This window comes from Schistocerca gregaria, chromosome 2, assembly GCF_023897955.1.
Source record: "Schistocerca gregaria isolate iqSchGreg1 chromosome 2, iqSchGreg1.2, whole genome shotgun sequence".
In the NCBI taxonomy this organism is placed as follows: domain Eukaryota; kingdom Metazoa; phylum Arthropoda; class Insecta; order Orthoptera; family Acrididae; genus Schistocerca; species Schistocerca gregaria.
This window is the reverse complement of record NC_064921.1, coordinates 435,158,045-435,181,498: the sequence shown is the minus strand read 5'-3', so window position 1 is coordinate 435,181,498 and position 23,454 is coordinate 435,158,045. Positions and strand designations below refer to the sequence as shown.

General features: G+C 41.7%; 1 protein-coding gene across 1 annotated transcript in view; it reads right to left on the bottom strand.

The window, feature by feature from the left end:
• LOC126324953 (adenylosuccinate lyase) overlaps positions 1-23,454 on the bottom strand; it is a 722,118-nt gene that overhangs the window by 26,876 nt on the left and 671,788 nt on the right. The window contains exons 2-4 of the mRNA XM_049995132.1: positions 10,032-10,235; positions 2,103-2,227; positions 546-703 (exon numbers count right to left, since the gene is read on the bottom strand). Of these exons, the coding sequence (XP_049851089.1) occupies positions 546-703; positions 2,103-2,227; positions 10,032-10,235 (487 nt within the window). The remainder of the gene's footprint in view (positions 1-545; positions 704-2,102; positions 2,228-10,031; positions 10,236-23,454) is intronic.

Below are 23,454 nucleotides of genomic sequence, written 5' to 3'. Positions count from 1 at the left end.
AATCACTTAACAGCTATGAACTCATGGGGCACAAATTATTTAATAAGCTTCCACAAACTGTAAACGATTTACCAGATCAAGCATTCAAACAAACACTGTATGACTGGTTAGTAGGCAACCCATTGTATGATGTAAAAGAATTTACCAACTGTAACATAAAACTTAATGTTAAAAACCAGCCTGTTGTTTCTTTTAAATTATCAATTGTATTGTATTATGTGTGTGGCATTGTGTAGAGTACTTAAATTGTCAAGAGCCTTTGTTTTCTGTTTGGTTCAAGAAGAGTTAGGCTCTGTTATTTTCTATCATTTATTTGTACTTAATTAATGTCCAACAAAACCTGTGTTGTTGAAGAAGCAAACATGCAATTACCAAAGACAAAATGCACTCACAAAGCCCTTATAAACAGCAAATCTAGGAGAAATGAAGGAACATAAAAGAACACTTGAGAGAAGGTGAGAGGATAGGACAGATGGGTAGGAGAGGAGCATTCTCACAATGAAGAAAGAGATCAGAAAAAAATCACTTTCTATGGAATAATGTACCATTGAACAGCTGCAAGAAGGAAGCCTGTGTACCAGTTGTGCCTTTGACTCCACGAAAGCGAAGGTCATCTCTGGCTCGGGAAAGAGCTCGTTCATCCATTAGCAGGTCCTGCAGCCAGAGGCATGCTCGCTTCCCCACAGTTGTTAACTGCGCCGGTCTGCCAAAATTATTATTATTATTAAAGAAAATAATTTAACAGCAGCCTTCCGTTGTTTATGTGCATGCAATAAACAAGAACAGAATGCAACAAAATCTGGGTCTGAAACTGACAACTCTTTATTTGGCAAAAGAAATGAACGGGTGAAGAAATCAGTGTTATTAACCATCTAAGTAATAAATTTATCCAGGAGGTCAAGAAGACCTAGCAAGACAGTACAAATTTACAATAAAAATTAATATAAAACATTTGTCATATGTACTATAACTTCCCTCCCCCCCCCCCCCCCCAAAATGCTGTTCAATTTTTGTAATATGTTACATCTTTTAAATTAGTTTCTATCTCCAGTACTACATACAAGCACAAGTTAACACTAATGATGCTCAGTTTTTGCCCTGTGATAAAAACAAAAATTTTCAGTGCAGTAAAGATTTGTTTCCCATTTTCTGTATAAAATTTCAAGACATCAGTGCAGAGTGTGACACACTATGAACTAGAAGCACAAAAAAAGGCTGTGAAAAACCTTGCTTCACAAAAATAACAGGTATTCTGCTATACTCAAAATATTTGTATGTTTTGTACTCAAAGGTGAGTATGCATATGAAACAAAATCATTCCTGGACTTAGGATATGAAGATTTCAAGAATTTATGAGTTTTTCAATCACTTGTTAACTAGTGGCCATTCAATGAATAGATGTGTAAACTGACACTCACTACAGTATCTCATAACAACAATATTCAGCAATAAACATTCTGTTTAAATTACTGAAGCCACCAAGTTACAAATAATAAAAGAAAAAATTATTGGGACATTGCATATGTCAGAGACTGAAAAGCAAACAAAGAGAGTCTATTAAAATAGTTATGCAATCACACCAAAAATATATGAAAGGCAGGCAAAAGTTTTTTGTTGACACATTATCATTGAAAATGAAGGGAAATGCGAGTAAAATTAGCCAATTTACTAGCATATTCTTTCATACAGTCATTCATCCATTCATAGCCAAAGAGCTCCACAGGTTTAAAAAAATTTATCTGTAGGAACATAGGAAAATATATCTTTATCAACTACACAAAGTAGCAATCAGAGAATGTACACTAACTGATATAAAAATGTGCAGCTTCATTACAAACCAATTTTTATTTTCTAGTTCTGTTAGATAAACCTTTAGAACCTACCCCTTGTACAATCTCAAAATGATTTCATCTGGAAAAATGTTATTTATTTTCTTACGACAATTAAACATGACAGTTTCACAGATGATTTAAAAATATATATAATAATGGAGATTACGGGGTAAAAAGGATATTTCTTGATAAACAAGCATTCATTTCAAGGCACCATTGAGCTATGTAACACTACAGAACTGTACAGTGTTATCTTCACTTGATACTCACTGCATGTGTGTAAATCCAAGTGTAGGCATATCCTTGTATGCGGCAGCAAACTTGGAAAGTTTATCAATGCAGTTAGCCAATTTAGGCAGGAGAATGTTGAAACCATCGCGAATTATAATCAAGTCCTGCAGAAGTAAAATCAAGCATACATTATTTTTTTAAGCATACTACTATAACAATTTTACTGTAGTGATTAATATGTATGCAAAGTTAATGTAAATCATTAGCCCTTAACTTTTTGTGATTTCATGGTAGAGTGTGTTTTACAATGAGTACAAAATGTTATCAACAGAAACTTCAACATTGCCTGAGCAATGGTGAGTTGGAATACAGTACAGATGGAATGATCAAGAAGAAACTACTTTCTCCCACATTTAAATATATTTATTCTGTCACAAATTTTATTTTTGTAGGTAGATTATCAAAGTATTATGGTAACTTATCCCGAATATTCTGAGTCAATGAGAGGGCAGTGCACATCATTTTTTTTTCCTTCTCATATTATTTTCATGAATATTGTTACAATTATGAAAGTTGAGTCCATTGTAATTGAGAGTTCAGAAAATGTTGGAGATGGTTATCATCTTATACTTGTTGCAAGGAAATTTTTTATACTTGTTTAAAATAGTGTTAATCTGAAATTTGTAAATGATGGTATATGATGGTTAATTTGCATTTACAATTGTTATTAAATTCAGTATTTCTTAAAAAAAAAATGTTCCCCATTTTGTACAAATGTAGTGGCTGAATAGTCAAGTTACTAAATAATGGCATAAATAAATTAATATAGAAGACTATACAGGAACTGTGAGGCTACATAGCAATATGCACATATACAGGTGGCAGTATTGTCACCTACACAAGATACAAAAGGGCAGGGCAAGGTTGTAGCTGTCATTCGCACTCAGATGACTCTTGTGAAATGATTTTCGACATGATTATGGCCAAACGAAGGAAATTAACAGACTTTGAACAGAATGGTAGTAGGAGTTAGAGGCACAGGACATTCCATTTTGGAAATCATTGGGGAATTCAATACTCCAAAGTCCACAGTGTCAAGAGTGTGCCACCAATATCAATTTTCAGGCATTAGCTCTCACCATGGACAGTGCAGTGGCTGACAGCTTTCACTTAATGATTGAGAACAGTGGCGTTTGCACGGAGTTGTCTATGCTAACAGACAAGCAACAGTGCAGTAAATAATCACAGATATTAAAGTCAAATGTGCAGTAAATGTATCATTTAGGGCAGAGTGGAAAAATTTGTCATTACTGGGCTATGCCAGCATACAACCAAAGTGAGTGCCTTTGATAATAGCACAATAGTACCTGCAGTGCCGCTCCTGGGCTCAAGAAGGGATGTCAAACAGATGTGCAGAACTATAGACCTATATCTCTAACGTCGATCAGTTGTAGAATTTTGGAACACGTATTATATTGGAGTATAATGATTTTTCTGGAGACTAGAAATCTACTCTGAAGGAATCAGCATGGGTTTCGAAAAAGACGATCGTGTGAAAACCAGCTAGCACTATTCGTCCACGAGACTCAGAGGGCCATAGACACGGGTTCGCAAGTAGATGCCGTATTTCTTGACTTCCGCAAGGTGTTCGATACAGTACCCCCCCCCCCCCCCCCCCCAGTCGTTTAATGAACAAAGTAAGAGCATATGGAATATCAAACCAATTGTGTGATTGGATTGAAGAGTTCCTAGATATCGGAACGCAGCATGTCATTCTCAATGGAGAGAAGTCTTCCAAAGTAAGAGTGATTTCAGGTGTGCCGCAGGGGAGTGTCGCAGAACCGTTGCTATTCACAATATACGTAAATGGCCTTGTGGATAACATCGGAAGTTCAATGAGGCTTTTTTCGGATGATGATGTAGTATATCAAGAGGTTGTAACAATGGAAAATTGTACTGAAATGCAGGAGGATCTGAAACGAATTGACGCATGGTGCAGGGAACGGCAATTGAATCTCAATGTAGTCAAGTTTAATGAGCTGCGAATTCATACAAAGGAAGATCCTTTATCATTTAGCTACAATGTAGCAGGTCAGCAACTGGAAGCAGTTAATTCCATAAATTATCTGGGAGTAGGCAATAGGAGTGATTTAAAATGGAATGATCATATAAAGTTGATCGTCGGTAAAGCAGATGCCAGTCTGAGATTCATTGGAAGAATTCTAAGGAAATGCAATCCGAAAACAAAGGAAGTAAGTTACAGTACACTTGTTCGCCCACTGCTTGAATATTGCTCACCTGTGTGGGATCTGTACCAAATAGGGTTGATAGAAGAGGTAGAGAAGATCCAACGAAGAGCAGAGCGCTTCATTACAGGATCATTTAGTAATCTTGAAAGCGTTACGGAGATGATAGATAAACTCCAGTGGAAGACTCTGCAAGAGAGACACTCAGTAGCTCGGTATGGGCTTTTGTTGAAGTTTCGAGAACACACCTTCACCGAAGAGTCAGGAAGTATACTGCTCCCTCCTACATATATCTTGAGAAGAGACCATGAGGATAAAATCAGAGATATTGGAGCCCACACAGAGGCATACCGACAATCTTTCTTTCCACGAACAATACGAGACTGGAATAGAAGGGAGAACCGATAGAGGTACTCAAAGTACCCTCTGCCACACACCACCAGGTGGCTTGCGGAGTATGGATGTAGATGTAGATGATCACATCAGATAGACCATGGATGACTATACAACTGTGGCCTCGTCAGATGAGTCCCAATTTCAGTTGGGAAGACTGATGGTAGGGTTTGAGTGTGGCACAAAACTCATGAAGCTGTGGACCCAAGCTTTCACAAAGGCACTGTGCAAGCTGGTAGTGGCTCCATAATGGTGCGGGCTGTGTTTACATAGAATGGATTGGGTCATGTGGTCCAAGTGTACCTATAATTGACTGGAAATTGTTATATCTGATTACATGCATTCCTGAACTTCATGGTCCCAAACAATGATTGAATGTTTATGGATGATAATGGACTGTGTCAGAACATTGTGTACAATTTCAGTGAATGATTTGTCCACCCAGATTGCCCAACATGAATCCCACTGAATATTTATGGGACATAATAGAGAGATCTTTTTGTGCAAAAAATCCTGAACCAGCATCACTTTCACAATTATGCACAGCTACAGAGGCAGTATGGCTCAACATTTCTGCAGGGGACTTCCAACCACTTGTTGAAACCACAGTACATCAACTTGCTGCACTATGGCGAGCAAAAGGAGGTCCAGCATGATATTAGGAGTATCCCACGACTCTTGTCACTTTAGTGTAATTCTGATTACCTCACTTAGTGCAATGAATAATGTTTACCACAATATTTTCCTGTAGGTAATCATCAAATGTCAATGTTTGAAATATGTTAACTAACCTTACCCACAAAAGTTAGCAGTTTAACCTTAAGATTAAAGAAACCAAATTTAATCATTTTAGCAGGTGTATAGTATGTAGCGTCAACTTTATTTCCAATCAATATGTACCACAAACAAGTAGAATTTTCTACCCCACGTTTCCATACTACAGTTGCTAATGAGTTTTGCAAAAACACAATTTCTCATTACCTCTGTTGATCTTTCTTTATTTATTCTGACAAAAGTATAATCCCCAGTAAAACAAATTTTGGTTCTCTTCCAAATAAAGAATTATTTACATATAGCGAGAAGAGTAGTGGACTCATGATTGGATCTTGTAGAACAGTTCTTGTAGACAACAGTAGCAATGGTGAAATAGAAATTGTAAATTATACAGAGTGCTTCCACAGTCTAGTGATTCTAAGAAGTTTGCTTTGTTCTCATTTCTATTTTGATGCAGTCAATCCACCACATTTACAGGGTGTTTCAAAAATGACCGGTATATTTGAAACGGCAATAAAAACTAAACGAGCAGCGATAGAAATACACCGTTTGTTGCAATATGCTTGGGACATTTTCAGGCGGACAAACTTTCGAAATTACAGTAATTACAATTTTCAACAACAGATGGCGCTGCAAGTGATGTGAAAGATACAGAAGACAATGCAGTCTGTGGGTGCGCCATTCTGTACGTCGTCTTTCTGCTGTAAGCGAGTGCTGTTCACAACGTGCTGTTGCAACAAGACGAAGTTTTCAACGGAGGTTTAATGTAACCAAAGGACCGAAAGGCGATACAATAATGGATCTGTTTGAAAAATTTCAACGGACTGGGAACGTGACGGATAAACGGGCTGGATAGGTAGAGCGACCGCGTACGACAACCACAGAGGGCAACGCGCACCTAGTGCAGCAGGTGATCCAACAGCGGCCTCGGGTTTCCGTTCGCCGTGTTGCAGCTCCGGTCCAAATGACGCCAACGTCCACGTATCGTCTCATGCGCCAGAGTTTACACCTCTATCCATACAAAATTCAAACGCGGCAACCCCTCAGCGCCGCTACCATTGCTGCACGAGAGACATTCGCTGACGATATAGTACACAGGATTGATGACGGCGATATGCATGTGGGCAGCATTTGGTTTACTGACGAAGCTTATTTTTACCTGGACGGCTTCGTAAATAAACAGAACTGGCGCATATGGGGAACCGAAAAGCCCCATGTTGCAGTCCCATCGGCCCTGCATCCTCAAAAAGTACTGGTCTGGGCCGCCATTTCTTCCAAAGGAATCATTGGCCCATTTTTCAGATCCGAAACGATTACTGCGTCACGCTATCTGGACATTCTTCGTGAATTTGTGGCGGTACAAACTGCCTTAGACGACACTGCGAACACCTCGTGGTTTATGCAAGATGGTGCCCGGCCACATCGCACGGCCGACGTCTTTAATTCCCTGAATGAATATTTCGATGATCGTGTGATTGCTTTGGGCTATCCTAAACATACAGGAGGCGACGTGGATTGGCCTCCCTATTCGCCCCTGTGACTTCTTTCTGTGGGGACACGTGAAAGACCAGGTGTACCGCCAGAATCCAGAAACAATTGAACAGCTGAAGCAGTACATCTCATCTGCATGTGAAGCCATTCCGCCAGACACATTGTCAAAGGTTTCGGGTAATTTCATTCAGAGACTACGCCATATTATTGCTACGCATGGTGGATATGTGGAAAATATCGTACTATAGAGTTTCCCAGACCGCAGCGCCATCTGTTGTAGACAATTGTAACTACTGTAATTTCGAAAGTTCGTCTGCCTGAAAATGTACTGTTGTCCCAAGCATATTGCAACAAACGGTGTATTCCTATCGCTGCTCGTTTAGTTTGTATTGCCGTTTCAAATATACCGGTCATCTACTTCAGGGAGACAAGTTTTGGCTAAGGAACTAGGTTAACACACCATCCAAGCACTACCCTTAAGGTCTAGATATACAACATAAAATGTAAATCAATCTAGTGGAAACTTGAATCCAACTATTCTAAGAGAGGAGTCTATTATCGTTACCAATGCACCATCTCACTCCAGTTCACCATTCATAGGTAATACTGCAAGTTTGTTGTATTTGTCTAGTTGCAACCACAGCATGTAAGTTACAGTTGGTTATCAGGAGACTGGAAAAGGTCGTTTTAGACTGCCATCAATCAGAATTATGTGTACAGATTTTAATTTTTTATATCGTGTTTTTAATAAGGTAGAGCTCAAAATGGGGCCACTGTCCTGAAGTACGATAAATCTGTAGAATTTTTATATCTAATCTTTCTTGCAAAAGATTAACTTGTTTACCATACCTGAAGAATAAAATTGGTAAAACAAATGGTGATTTTGAAATAAATAATCACGGAAAGGTAGATTGCTACTCACCATGAAGATGACACGTTGAGTGACAGAGAGGCAAAATGAAAAAAAGACTGTTACACACTGCCAAGCATTCTGACCAGAGTGGCTGGAGATAGTGGTGTGTGTGTGTGTGTGTGTGTGTGTGTGTGTGTGTGTGTGTGAGCGCGCGCGCTAGTTGTATGAATGTGCGTGTGTTTTCTTTTCTTTTCTGAAGAAGGCTTTGGCTGAAATCCAGTATGTAACAGCCTTTTCATCGAGCCGTCCGCAACTCAACGTATTGTCTTATAGTGAGCAGCAATCTATCCTTTTCATAATTGTTGATATTCCAACCTGGACTTTCCATTGTTTAATTTCAAATTGAAGCAGATTAACTTCAGGTTCCAAAAAGCACTGCCCTCCACAGAAATATAAAGCACGTTTGCCCCACAAGAGTGAACAGACTTCAGACAAAGGACTTCCAGGTCACCCTATTTCCAAGTTTGTGTACCACTCCCCTGAATGTGACAGTACTTCATGTTACTATTGTTACTGCCAGTGACATCCAGCACTGTTGCCTACCTGATTTTCAGACAGGTTCTCAGGAATTGTCTTCAGGTGCCTAAAATATTCATTGTTAATGTCAAGGAACAGAGAAATGTCTTGTGCATCAGACCTGAACATAGCGGGGCAGGCATTAAGTAAACAATGACTGTGGCAATTACAGAAATCAGGAGGAACCAGAAACTTGCTGGACTAAAATAAAATATGTAGTGTATGGAGAAGAACAGTGTTGATCCAGGCACTTAAAAATCTCTTTTAATAATATATCAGGATAGAAAGTAAATAATTTGAAGGAACTCCATCCTGAATATTTACAATCTTTATTTTTGTTTCCAGTTCAACAGGCCACAGAAAAATTTCTTTTTCTTTCAGGCATATTCATGCAAATACTTACATAGAACAGAATTTTCACAGCTGTATTCACGCTAAGAACAAGAACAAGGACGTGATGTCACTATTAGTGAAACAAACAACACTGTTCGTAGAGCCATGAAAGGATTGATTGTGGAATGCCAGGTATTTATTAATGATGTGTCACTCAGTTTGATGCGTTTATATTGACAAAAGGTATTTATGCAAATGTGTTGTGGCGAGAGTGAAGTTTAATGGAAACTGTGCAATGATCTGGTTTTTTTTCTCCTGGTTTTGAGTGGGATTATTTGTTTTGGTCAGCAGAATAATGAACACTTTTGTTAATGAAAACACTTTAGGCAACACTATACTGTAGACACTGATACAACATTTTGGAGACGGCCCTTTTCTGTTTCAGCAAGACGGTGCTATTGTCCACAAGGCCCGTTAAACTGTGTTGTGGTTCAGTAAAGGATTGTCCAAACCCACTGAACGTTTCTCGTACGAAGTAGAAAATTACCTGTGTGCCACATCAGTTTGCCCCAAAACACGGAAATAGTATTTACTGTGTTTCAAGCAAGTGAAAAGAATTTCTAACTCCAATAAGCTAGAACCCCTGACGAACAAAGACTGTAGTATTAACAGAGGAGGTCGTACATGACATTACTTTCATCGACGTTATCTTTGTAAGAAATCGACGTTATCTATGGAAGAAATAGTTAGTTAGGAGTAATATTCATCTTTCACGAGGGGTAGACAAAGCTTTAATTATCAACGTAGAAAAGTAAATTAACACATTTTTTTGTTTGAGTCATGTACATGACTGTACACACTGAAATCCCCTCCCCATAGTAACCATCCACGTTTGTACAGTAGCCAAATGAAAATGGCGCAGGCCATTGATAAGAGGTAGTAACGTGCAGTTTACAGTTGTAGCGGATATGCTGATGCTGTGTTAGGCTAGTCCAGATAGCTTAAGAATTCATCTAGATAGGCCTGACAACAGCAACATTCCACTTCAAACGACAACGATTTACCGCATAATACTACTCTTTGTCAAGGGGCTGTGTCAATCCGATTTGGCCACTCTAGCGACATGATTCTGTGCTATAGGGCGGGGATTTCGATGTGTACCAGGACAGCAGACATGTACATGTAATCAGACAAAAAATTAATTACGTAACTTTTTTTGCGGGTGACTTTTAAAACTTTATGGCTACCCCTCGTACAGACACTTGGTCAGCAGCAGCCAAAGGCGTTGAGAACGAGACCGACCGTGTTATCGCCCACGTAGCAGGAGGTGGCGCCCAGGTGTATAATGGGCGCCGCCAGGGGGCACTGCTGGGCCAGCACGTGCACGTGCGCCATGACGTCATGGCGCGTCAGCTTCTCCTCGGCAGCGGCTGCCGCCAGGTCCACCTGGTACACGTGCGCCTCCAGCTCGGCCAACTGCTCCTCCGTCACCGGCAGCCCCAGCGCCTGCAACAATGCAACGTTCTCACACACCACTGGTCCACTTCCTCAAGTGTCTGTTTCTGGACAAGCTGTCTCACCTCCAAATAGGTGCTTCGAGATCATCAAAATGCACGAAACTATTCTTATGGCATTGTTGTTGTTGTTGTTGTTGTGATCTTCAGTCCTGAGAGTGGTTTGATGCAGCTCTCCATGATACTCTATCCTGTGCAAGCTTCTTCATCTCCCAGTACCTACTGCAGCCTACATCCTTCTGAATCTGCTTAGTGTAGTCATCTCTTGGTCTCCCTCTACGATTTTTACCATCTACGCTGCCCTCCAATGCTAAATTTGTGATCCCTTGATGCCTCAGAACATCTCCTACCAACCGGTCCCTTCTTCTAGTCAAGTTGTGCCACAAACTTCTCCCCAATCCTATTCAATACCTGCTCATTAGTTATGTAATCTATCCACTTAATCTTCAACATTCTTCTGTATCACCAGATTTCGAAAGCTTCTATTCTCTTCTTGTCCAAACTATTTATCGTCCATGATTCACTTCCATACATGGCTACACTCCATACAAATACTTTCATAAACGACTTCCTGACACTTAAATCTATATTCGATGTTAACAAATTTCTCTTCTTCAGAAACGCTTTCCTCGCCATTGCCAGTCTACATTTTATATCCTCTCTACTTCGACCATCATCAGTTATTTTGCTCCCCAAATAGCAAAACTCCTTTACTGCTTTAAGTGTCTCATTTTCTAATCTAATTCCCTCAGCATCACCTGATTTAATTCGACTACACTCCATTATCCCGTTTTGCTTTTGTTGATGTTCATCTTATATCCTCCTTTCAAGACACTGATCATTCCGTTCAACTGCTCTTCCAAGTCCTTTGCCGTCTCTGACAGAATTACGATGTCGTCGGCGAACCTCCAAGTTTTTATTTCTTCTCCATGAATTTCAATACATACTCCGAATTTTTCTTTTGTTTGCTTCACTGCTTGCTCAATATACAGATTGAATAACATCGGGGAGAGGCTACAACCCTGTCTCACTCCCTTCCCAACCACTGCTTCCCTTTCATGTCCCTCGACTCTTATAACTGCCATCTGGTTTCTGTACAAATTGTAAATAGCCTTTCGCTCCCTGTGTTTTACCCCTGCCACTTTCAGAATTTGAAAGAGAGTATTCCAGTCAACATTGTGAAAAGCTTTCTCTAAGTCTACAAATGCTAGAAACGTAGGTTTGCCTTTTCTTAATCTTTATTCTAAGATAAGTCGTAGGGTCAGTATTGCCTCACGTGTTCCAACATTTCTACGGAATCCAAACTGATCTTCCCCGAGGTCGGCTTCTACAAGTTTTTCCATTCGTCTGTAAAGAATTCGCGTTAGTATTTTGCAGCTGTGACTTATTAAACTGATAGTTCGGTAATTTTCACATCTGTCTACACCTGCTTTCTTTGGGATTGGAATTATTATATTCTTCTTGAAGTCTGAGGGTATTTCGCCTGTCTCATACATCTTGCTCACCAGATGGTAGAGTTTTGTCATGACTGGCTCTCCCAAGGCCGTCAGTAGCTCTAATGGAATGTTGTCTACTCTCGGGGCCTTGCTTCGACTCAGGTCCCTCAGTGCTCCGTCAAACTCTTCACGCAGTATCGTATCTCCCATTCCATCTTCATCTACATTCTTTTCCATTTCCATGATATTGCCCTCAAGAACATCGCCCGTGTATAGACCCTCTATATACTCCTTCCACCTTTCTGCTTTCCCTTCTTTTCTTAGAACTGGGTTTCCATCTGACCTCTTGATATTCATACGAGTGGCTCTCTTTTCTCGAAAGGCCTCTCTAATTTTCCTGTATTCAGTAGCAACAGCAAAGGAGTTTCCCCCGCACGACACGCGCACAGACGGGTCGCTGAGCACCACGACTGGGGCCGGGGCAAGACCTGTGGTTGGGCCCCTTCTTCAAATACACCAGCCCAATCCTGTTGTTATTTTTTAAAAAAGGTTTGATATGATTTGAAAACAATGTAACTCGGGGATGTTGGAAATGCATAGAAATACTCATTAGAGCGAAATAGAATTAACACAATTTCTTGTTAAACACTAAGCATATGTTCACATATGCAATCGGTACTAATATGTTCCAAAAAGCCTCGGGTTCTATTGGTCACAGTGATAAGGGGTCAACTGTTCTGGATGGCCTCGGTCTAGCGACTATTTGTATGCCTATCGGAAGAATAGGCATTTTGTGGCTAACCAGTACAGGGTCAAAATTTAAACGTTACACACTTCCTCCAGTCAGAGAAATTAAGAAAATACGTTGACTCTTTTGCATTAGGTGGACCTTAGGTAGCTTATATAATCATCATTTGTTAACGGATGATTTTTGAGAAAACCGCGATGTTTGGGTACGAAAAGTACCGGTTGTGGGGATGATCTCTTCTATAATTTCTATTCATAGCAAATCGTTAAAAATTTTACCATACTTCCTTAAGATGATATGTTTGGAAACTTTTTTCGACATCGGTATCCGTTACCAAGATCCAGAGGTTCAAATTTGCCTTAATTATCCAGGAACATATGCATTTAATATCCGGTCTGAGGCGACGTTGTGGGCACATGGCAAGAATTCTAGTGTCACCGCAAGGGTTCTGAGGTCACCAAACTTTTTCTTCAGCATTTTTTTACCAATAAAACTTTATGACGCATTGTCTCTGTAAAACGGGAACTTTACGCTTAAACAGATATGCGCAAAGTGGTACTGAAGTAACAAAAAATGAGCTATAAGGTATCTTAACAGGCCTAAAAAATCTCCAGTTTTCTGAGCTGAATCTCTTAAGACCAAGCCTGGCTGATCAAGACATTATGTCACATCAAGTATATGGGCAGCGTCTTTGACTAGTCATCGAAACGTCCTCAGTGCCAGGTTTGAACAGCGACACTGCTTAAATTCTGAATAAAAATCACAAGTCATGGCGGCCGAAAATGTCCAGCATAAGAAGTCACCCTCATTCTGTCCACGACCTTGTCAAAGAGGGCGGAGGAGCGGACAGAGGTTAAGTGCACTCTCTTATGCTTGCGATGGTAAACTACCCCTAAAACGCGGAATATTCAGCAATGATCAACGAAACGAGGATGCAAATGGCAATGGAAACTGCTGCAAGAAAGACACTTAATGTGTATCCACAGTACAAGTGGACCGAATCTGAAAAAAAGCGTACTGGCGGTCTCTTCATTGGCAAAAGATTCCAGATGTAGTGGGGGCCAGTGATGTGAAATGGAAAGAAGATGAGGATTTCTGGTCAGATGACTATAGGGTAATATCAACAGCAGCAGAAAATTGTATAACGTTAGTAGGATTCGCTATGAATAGGAAGGTAGGGCAGAGAGTGAGTTACTGTGAACAGTTCAGTGATAGGGTTGTCCTCATCAGAATAGACAGCAAACCAACACTAAAACAATAGTTCAGGTGTACATGCCGACGTCTAAGCAGAAGATGAAGAAATAGAGACAGTATATGAGAATACTGAACGGGTAATTCAGCACGTAAAATAAGAGGAAAATCTAACAGTCATGGAGGACTGGAACGTGGTTGTAGGAGGAGTACAAGAAAGGTTTACACGAGGATATGGGTTTGGTACTAGGAATGAAAGACGAGAAAGACTAACTGAGTTTTGCAATAAATTTCAGCTAGTAATAGTGAATATTTTGTTCGAGAACCACAAGAGGAAGAGGTGTACTTGGGAAGGGCTGCGTGATACAGGAAGAGTCCAGTTAGATTTCATCATTGTCAGGCAGAGAATCCGAAATCAGATATTGGATTGTAAGGCACACCCAAGAGCAGATATAGACTCAGATCACAACTTAGTAATGATGAAGAGTAGGCTGATGTTTAAAGAGACTAGTCGGGAAGAATCAACGTGCAAATGATTGGGATACGGAAGTTCTAAGGAATGAAGAGATAAGTTGAAGTTCTCTGAGGCTATGGATACTGCGATAATGAGCAGCTCAGCAGGCAGTTCAATTAAAGAGGAATAGACGCCTCTAAAAAGGGCAATCACAGGAGCAGAGAAAAAAACGTAGGTACAAGGAAGGCAACTGCGAAGAAACCATGAATAACAGAATAAATTCTTCAGCTAATCGACGAAAAAATGAAGTACAAAAATGGCCAGAGAAATTCTGGAATACAGAAATACTAGTTCCTTTGGAATGAAATAAACAGGAAATGCAGGGAAGATAAGACGAAATGGTCGTATGAAAAATGTGAAGAAATCGAAAAAAGAAATTACTGTCGGAAGAACTGACTCAGCCTACATGAAAGACAAAACAACCTTTGGTGAAATTAAAAGCAGGAATGGTAACATTAAGAGTGGAATGGGAATTCCACTGTTAAATGCAGGGAGAAAGCGGATATGTGGAAAGAGTTCACTGAAGGCCTCTATGAGGTGGAGGACTCGTCTGATGTCGTGATAAAGGACGAAACGAGAGTCAGCAAGGATGAGATTGGGGATCGAGCATCAGAATCAGAATCTGAAAGAGCTTTGGACGACTTATGATCAAATACGACAGAAGAGATAGATAACATTCCATCAGAATTTCTAAAATCATTGGGGGAAGTGGCAACAAAACGACTACTCACGTTGGCGTGTACAATGTACGAGACTGGTGAAATACCATCAGACTTTCGGAAAAACGCCATCCACACAATTCCGCAGACACCGAGAGCCGACCAGTGCGAGAATTACCGCACAATCAGGTTAACAACTCATACATGCAAGTCAGGATCAATTAGGCGGCGATCAGTTTGGTTTTAGGAAAAGTAAGGGCAGCAGAGAGGCTGTTCTGACGTTGCGGTTGATAATGGGAGCAAGACTGAAGAAATATAAAGACACGTTAATAGGATTTGTCAACCTGGTAAAAGCGTTCGGTAGTGCCAAATGGAGCACGATGTTCGAAATTCTGAGAAAAATAGGGGTAAGCTACAGGAAAGACGGATAATAAGAACCGAGAGGGAATAATAAGAATGGAACACGACGAACGAAGAGCTGCTCCTGTTCAATCTGTTCATCGAAGAATCAGTGACGAAAATAAAAGAAAGGTTCAAGAGTGGAATTAAAATTCAGCGTGAAAGGATATCCATGACACGATTCGCTCGTGCTATTGCTATCCTCAGTGAAAATGAAAAAGAATTACAGGGGCTGTCGAACGGAATGAACAGCATAATGAGTACATAATATGGACTGAGAGTAAACCGAAGGAAGACGAAAATAATGAGAAGTAAAAGAAATGAGAACAGCGTGTAACAACAATATAACTGGGGGTCACGGAGTAGATAAAGTTAAGGAATTTTGTACCTAGACAACAAAATAGCCCATGCTGGAAGGAGCAAAGCGGCCATAAAAAGTAGAGAGTATCATTGGCAAAAAGGTAAAAATGGCATTCCTTTCAAGAGCAGCCTACAAGTATCAAACAAAGAACTTAATTTAAGGAAGAAATTTCGGAGAATGTATGTTTTGATCACAGCATTGGTGGTGAGTCACAGACCATGGAAAAAGTGGAAGAGAAGAAAATCGAAGTATTTGAGATGTGGTGCTACAGAAGAACGCTGAAAATTCGGTAGACTTAAAAGGTAAAAACTGAGGATGTTCTGCAAAGAAAAGAGAGGAAAGGAGTATGAGGAAAACAACGAGAAGGAGGGACAGGCTGACAGGACCTATGTTAAGAAATCAGGGAATAATTTTCTTTGGTACTAGAGTGGAGCTATAGAGGGTAAAAACCGTAGAGGAAGACAGAGATTAGAATACATTCAGCGCAGATGAAAATGTTGGCACAGAAGAGGAATTCGTGGCGCGCCACATGAAATCAGCGTAATTGAAACAAAGATCATGTAAGAGTACCATATGCGCTGGTATTCTACGGGCGAATAAAATAAGATTAACTCTTTACTTCTGGCCAACGTACATATTTCAAGTCATTTGATTTCTTCATTTTTATGGCTCTTCCAGGACAACTGTACATCAATAGAAACGTTTTACGTTGTGTTTACTCTTTAACGCAAAATAATTTCTGTATATTAATTTTTCGCGTAAGATCCGAATCTGAAGTCCCTTGTTTTTTAATCTTGTTGGTAAACATACCTCATTAAAACTACGTTTCATAGATGTTATCGAGTACATTTGCTGGGGAAATGTTTTGGGAGGATTTCCTACAACATTTAAAGGAAGCACATTTTCTAATCCATCACAAGGTGGTTTTAGTGCACTACGTCTAAAGAAAATATTACGCATTCAAGATTAAACACGAAATAGGACTGTATGCAGCTGGCCTGTATGATTCTTAAAACTGAAGTGGAAACGAAGATTCAAAAAGGGTTCAAATGGCTCCAAGCTCTATGGGACTTAACATCTGAGGTCATCAGTCCCCTAGACTTAGAACTAGTTAAACCTAACTAATCTAAGGACGTCGCACACATCCATAACAGAGGCAGGATTCGAACCTGCGACCGTAACAGGAGCGCGGTCCGGACTGAAGCGCCTAGAACCGCTCGGCCACAGCGGCTGGCTGGAAACTAAGGCTTGTTATGCCGGTGCTGGGTGCAATGTTCTTTCATTTATAATTTGATACAAAAATTACTTTGGAAAAGTAGTATGATTTTTGCCAACTGAGCAAGCTGAGGGATCCGAACCCTTGACAAACTCGGGCCCCCACGACGCCTGAGCATCGAGGATTCCGCCCCACGCCCCCTTAGTCGGGCTTATATACAGACGGCGGTAGTATGGCGTACAAAATGTATAACAGAGCTGTACATTGACGGAGCTGTCATTTGTACTCAGGTGATTCAAGTGAAAAAGTTTTCGACGTGATTATGGCCGCACGATGGGAATTAACAGACATTGAACGTAGAACAGTAGTTGGAACTAGACGCATGGGACATACCATTTTGGAAATCGTTAAGGAATTCTAACATTCTGAGATCCATAGCGTCAAGAGTGTACCGAGAATAACACATTTTAGGCAACAATGCGAGAAATAGCCGCAGAAATCAATGTGGGACGTACAATGAACGTATCCGTTAGGATAGTGAGGAGAATTTTGGTGTTAACGGGCTATGGCAGCAGACGTCCGACGCGAGCACCTTTTGCTAACAGCACGACATCGCCTACGGCGCCTCTCCTGGCCTTGTGACCATATCGGTTGGATCCTGGACGACAGCAAAACCGTGGCCTGGTCTGCTGAGTGCTGATTTTAGTTGGTAAGATCTGATGGTAGGGTTCGAGTGTGGCGCAGACCCTACGAAGCCATGGACGAAAGTTGTCGTCAAGACACTGCGCAAGCTGGTGGTGTCTCGATAACGGTGTGAGCTGTGTTTACACGGCATTGACTGGATCATCCGGTCCAACTGAACCGATTATTGACTGTAATTGGTTATGTTTGGGTACTTGGAGACCATCTGCAGCCATTCATGGACTTTATGTTCCTCAATACAACGATATCAAGTCACCATTAGCACTGTAGGACGTTTCTATTCGTCAACAGAGAGCGAGAAGAGTGACTGCTTCAGTACCATTGTGTGCGCTGTAAACTAGTGAGATGTTGTGTTCGCAATTTCTGAGAGAGCGGTGCGTAGTGGAGTTCAAGCAAATTTCTAGATTTCTTCACTTAACACTGCTATGGAGACTTTGTGAGCACGCTTTGACAATATTTCTGCAATGATCTCCCGTGGCAAACAAAGCTGTGACTATTGGAGCTGCTCTTGTTTGTATACGCTTAATGTCCTATTTAAGCCGTATCTGGTATGGGTTGCACACATTTGACCAATATTTTTCCATGGTGATGACCTGCAAAAACTAGGAAATGGATGTCCAGAGATACCAAATGAATCAGTTTGGAGCTAATGGGTTACTGAGGCGTTGCTCGCCATGAAATCTGACACGTGGTTTGCCATTGGCAGTTGCGCTAAGTGTCTGCGGTAAGATGAGTTAACGCGGACGTAATTAGGGCAGCCTTAGCATCGGCGTGATAACTGGCTGGCTCCGCCGGCCTCACCAGCAGTTTCCTTCGCGAATGCTGACGCCTGCGTCTTTAGCGTCCGTTTCTCATATTACGACTTTCTAAGGAGGGTCATAAATACATCTTGTATCATCTGGTGGAACACTCAGCGAATCTCTCAAAGGGAAGGTTTAGGCAATTACTTTTAGTGTCAGAGCCTGAGTGCACGAAAGGACGGAATCTAAATGGAAAGTTCTGATGTGATTTATTTACATACTGGATCGAGGAAAAATGGAAGTTTGGTTTTATTCGCTGAATCATTATTTCTTTCCGCAGCACGAAAGAAAAGACTATCCAGTGAACTAACACATCACCTGCGACTACTGCCTATTACCATTACGTAGATTTATTCGCCAGCTCACTCCTGACGTGCTCCTCAATTCAGGGGGCTGAAAGCGCCGGACCGCAGCGGTGTTTAATTAATTATGTAATAATTTAAGTAAACGAGTACTATTTCTATATTTTATTTCCATTTGCTAACTCAGAAAACATCTGTCCCAATTATTTTTAACTGAGCTTGTGGCCTAAGCAACAATAACTATAGAAATTCTTCGAGTGCATATGTATCATACAGCAAACCAATGCTTAACAGTATTGATTAAAAACAGTCTTGGTCGCAATTTTATTTTTTTATTTTTCAACGACGCGTTTCGCCTTATTTAGGCCTCGTCAGGTTATCTTTTCTAGGTGGACGCGAGAGGCACCAAGGTCTGCATAACGCGTTCCCGTTCACAGTAACTTAATTGTAAGGATGACAGGCGAAAGAGGCAGCTTAGTATTGTCGAGACAAAATCTTCGTGTGTGTGTGTGTGTGTGTGTGTGTGTGTGTGTGTGTGTGGGTGGGTGGGTGGGTGGGTGAGGGGTGGAGGGTGGGGGTGGAGAGGAGTGAAGGTGGTTTCTCGCACCTTTTATGTAACTACATCATAGTTAATTGGGTAGAAGACACATACAAGCCATATCTTTGCAAATAGGTGGTTGAAACTGTTACCATAGATAATGAGAACTGCTTGTCGTCGTTTCTAAAAGTTTACATTATGAAACTTACAATCAGTCGAATATTCTCAATCCATGACAGAACATCGAAGAAGTGCATAAATGGTTCCTTTTGTCTCGTCTGCACTGATGGTATGTAACTGATGCAGTGAGCGATGAGACACCAAACTTCAGACGATGCTGTCATCACTACATTCGAACCATCTCTACTCGTCAAAAATATCTCGGGAGGATTTGCGCCGTCGTCTTTCTGTGCACAACTCAACACGAGCCGAAAGAAAGGCCCCTAGACGAATCAGGCCTCTCTCTTATGAGTAAGACATGTTGTGATGACGCTGAGACAAGAAAACAAATTTCAACAATAGCTGTAAATAACAGTGAAAACATCCATTTGACTGAATACAGGACTTTAAAAAAAGTATTTCGTATTTTAAGAGATTGTAGTACGGACCAAAACAAGGCAAAAATGTCGAGTAAATACAGGCTCTAAAATGAATGCTTTACGAGCTATGAACCTTTGTTCGGTACAAGACAGCAGTTACATAGTAGTGAAGTGCTCATAGCTCTTAAGGTCCGCATTTTGTGGCCTATGTTTTCTGGACATTTGTTTCTTGTTTCGATCCATGCTACCACCACTCAAAACATGTGTTTTCACCGAAGGAGAATGGCACAGAGCTCATACACACAAATACGTTTTCTGTTGCAACGTCACTTTCGTGGATCACGGGACAAAGCACACCAAATCGCAGAATAGCTACCTTCATTTCTTTGATATTTTCCAAGCCAAAGACATTGTGTGGAAATAGTGTTACTATAGCAAACGGGCCGCACGCCCAGAAACATTGAACCTTACTACCGCATAAACAAAACGCTGATATACATTAAATGTAATAGAAGTTGCGCAGTTGCGAATATCGACAATGGAATGACGACAGTGAAAATTTGTGCCGGACCGGTACTCGAACTCGGATTTCCCGCTTATCGCGAGTAGCAGCCTTGCCATTAGACTATCCGACCACGCTTCATGGCCACAACTAACCTTCCGTATGTCCTCACCATGCGTCTAGGACGTGCACTCGTACGTTCCTTTGTATCTTCCCGTACAGGAGAGGCATTTTAACTAAAACCCGCTTGCCCGGCTCGGCGGATAAATACGATAGGGGAATAAACGTTACGAACGTATGAGTACAGAGTGTCGACACATAGTTGACGACAGGGAAGTTTGAGTCACGCCCTGAAGCGTGCTCGGATAGCGCAACAAGGCGACGGCTCGCGATAGGCGGGAAATCTGGGCTCGAGTCCTGGTCCTGCACGAATTTTCAATGTCGTCATTCCATTGTACAACTGATTATTGTCGATACTCGCAACTGCACATATATTTCGTGCATTTCATAACAGCTGTAGTTGCCGCATTGCCTGTTCCTTCGCACATGCATGCATGCATGAGCATAGGGACACTGCGTCTTACTTCTGAACAACACAAGAACTGCAATATCGTCAAATGGTGAAACGCATTTTTTAAAAATTTCCTTTGATTTTCAGCTTTTGACGTCCGTACTTGCTTTTGGGTACCATAACAAATCAATTCTTCATTACCTGTGCTGCGCCTTGCAAGCGTCTGTGTCGGACTTGTAAAAACCGCAGATACATAAGGCACTGTTGCATCAAATGAATGACGTGGTCCGCGCTGGTAGTTGTTCCGCAGCAGATAAACATCCGAACATTGACACCAGTCGCTTTTGACACGCACGGATGAGCGCCGCCGAGATTAGTCAACATCACACAGCTCCCCATACTATTTATTACCTGGGGGAAGGCTACGATTGTACATGGGATAGTGGCCGTCTTGAACTTAGAGCTAGTTAAAACACTAGGACTGTAAGCTTCTTCTCGAGAGACAATACAGGTCTGGTTTGAGGGACACAAACTAAGGGTTGCTGTCCTATTTGTACGAGATAACATTGTAACGACGAATGTCAAACGGAGCTGACAGACTGAGAGCTCAACAGACCAGAGAAGTTTTCCAAACATTGCAGAAACGAACACGTACTCGAAATAAAGCAGGGATGCCTGTAGAGACGATAATTCATAGTTAGTGTGTGTTCCTTTTAGTATGGGAAAAGGCAGTGCTAAGCATTTGTAACAACACTTGGTACCAAAAAATTCGATTAGAGAGAAGAAGAACCTGAAATGGGTAATCAGATGGTTAAGTCCATATTAAACTTTGCAGAGCGCTGGGGGAGGGGAGATTCTTCTAGTTCGCCTGTTGGGTTTTTTATGGTTTTCCACCCTCGATTAGGCGAATACTAGGTTGGTCCCCAATCTTCGCCTCAGAAAACAAGTTTACAAACAGTGAAAGTATGACGACAAACAGAACACTGTTTACACGATTCACATACAGATAGCACAGATGAGTCAGGTCCTAAGTTTATTTGATGACTTTGGCATCAAGAAGGGCATCAAGCCACTAAATTAAATGAAAAATAAATTTGTGAAATCATGAAAAGCTATGGACCCAATACTGATCAGCCAGAACACTATGATAACCTACGTAATAGCCGGTATGTCCACCTCTGGCGCTGTTAACAGCGAAGACGCGCCGTGGCATGGAATCAATGGGGCCTTGGTAGGTCAACAGAGGGAGCTGGCACAAAATCTGCACACTCAAGTCATCTATTTCCCGTGAATTACGGAGAGGGGGGGAAGATGAGCTCTAACACCATGTTCATTCATATCCCAGATGTCTTGGACCAGGTTCAGATTCGGCGAGTTAGGGTGCCAGCACATCAAATGGGATGTGTTGGACGGTGGAATGCTAGAACATCAAATGGAACACACATCTGTGTTCCTCGAACCACTCCATCACACTCCTGGTCTTGTGACATGGTGCATTATCTTGGTGAAACATGCCACTGTCTTGGGGAAACATGCTCATCATGAAGAGGTGCATGTGGTCTGCAGCCACTGTACGACACTCCTTGGCTATCAAAATGACTTGTACGAATTGCACTGGGCCCATGGATGCCGACGTGAATGTTCCCCGGAGCATAACGGGGCCGCCGCCAGCTTGTCTGCCTCCCATAGTACAGGTGTCAAGGAGCTGTTCCCCTATAAGACGATGGATTCGCGCCCTCCCATTAACATAATGAAGAAGGTATCAGGATTCATCAGAGCATACAACGTTCTGCCACTACACCAACGTCCTGTGCCGATGGTCATGTGCTCATTTAAATCGTAGTTGCCGATGTCGTGGTGATAACATTGCCACATGCATGGGTCGCCGGCTGCGAAGGCCCATCGTCAGGAGTTTCCGGAGCACTGTGTGTTCACACACACTTTTACTGTGTCAAGCACTAAAGTCTGATGTTAGTTCCGCCATATTTTACCAGTCTGTTCAGCCTACAACGTCCGACATTTGTAATGACAGGTGGCTTCCCACCCCATGACGTCCGGATGTGGGTTCACCTTGGTTTCGCCACGTGTTGAAGATACTCACTCTTTGAGCGTCTGACAAGTGGTGCGTTTCCGACAAGCTCGTGACGAGCCTCCAGGCCATCACAACCTGCCCCCGGTCAAACTCAGATAGGTCGGATGCCTTCCCTATTTTACATACGAATAGCACGCTCACTGATACTACATGCACGGTGCGCGTGTCTGACTAGAAGTCATTCCTCGCCAGGTGACGCTGCTATCGTCGCCTGGGCGGTTTTATATCGATAATAGTTCGTTTGTGATCTGGCTGATCAGTGCATATTGCCGGATAACTGTTAGGAGAGAGAGAGAGGGGGGGGGGGGGAGACGCTTCTATTGAGGAAAGCTTCACTGCTAGGCTTTGTAAGAAGCATGCTGCTACCAGGACTCACGTTAAGCATCTGAATATTTGCTGGTAATTGAGGCAAGTCTTCGCCGGCGTGCGGAAGCACTGACCATCAGCAAGTTATAGCCAGCTACTTACGCATACACAGGTGATGTTGCTACATGGGCACAAATTGCACGAAACGATCCAAGGGAGGCGAAGGAGCAAAAAACGACATACAGACGTATGGCTGGAAAAGCGTTCTATGAAGTTACACACACTTGAAGGTGGAGATCAAAGATCTTTGATAGTGACACTGGTACCAGCACCAGGTAGGCGGCGCGCCAGCACGGAGTAAGCCAGATGACGGCGTGGAACGTTCTCCACGGCGA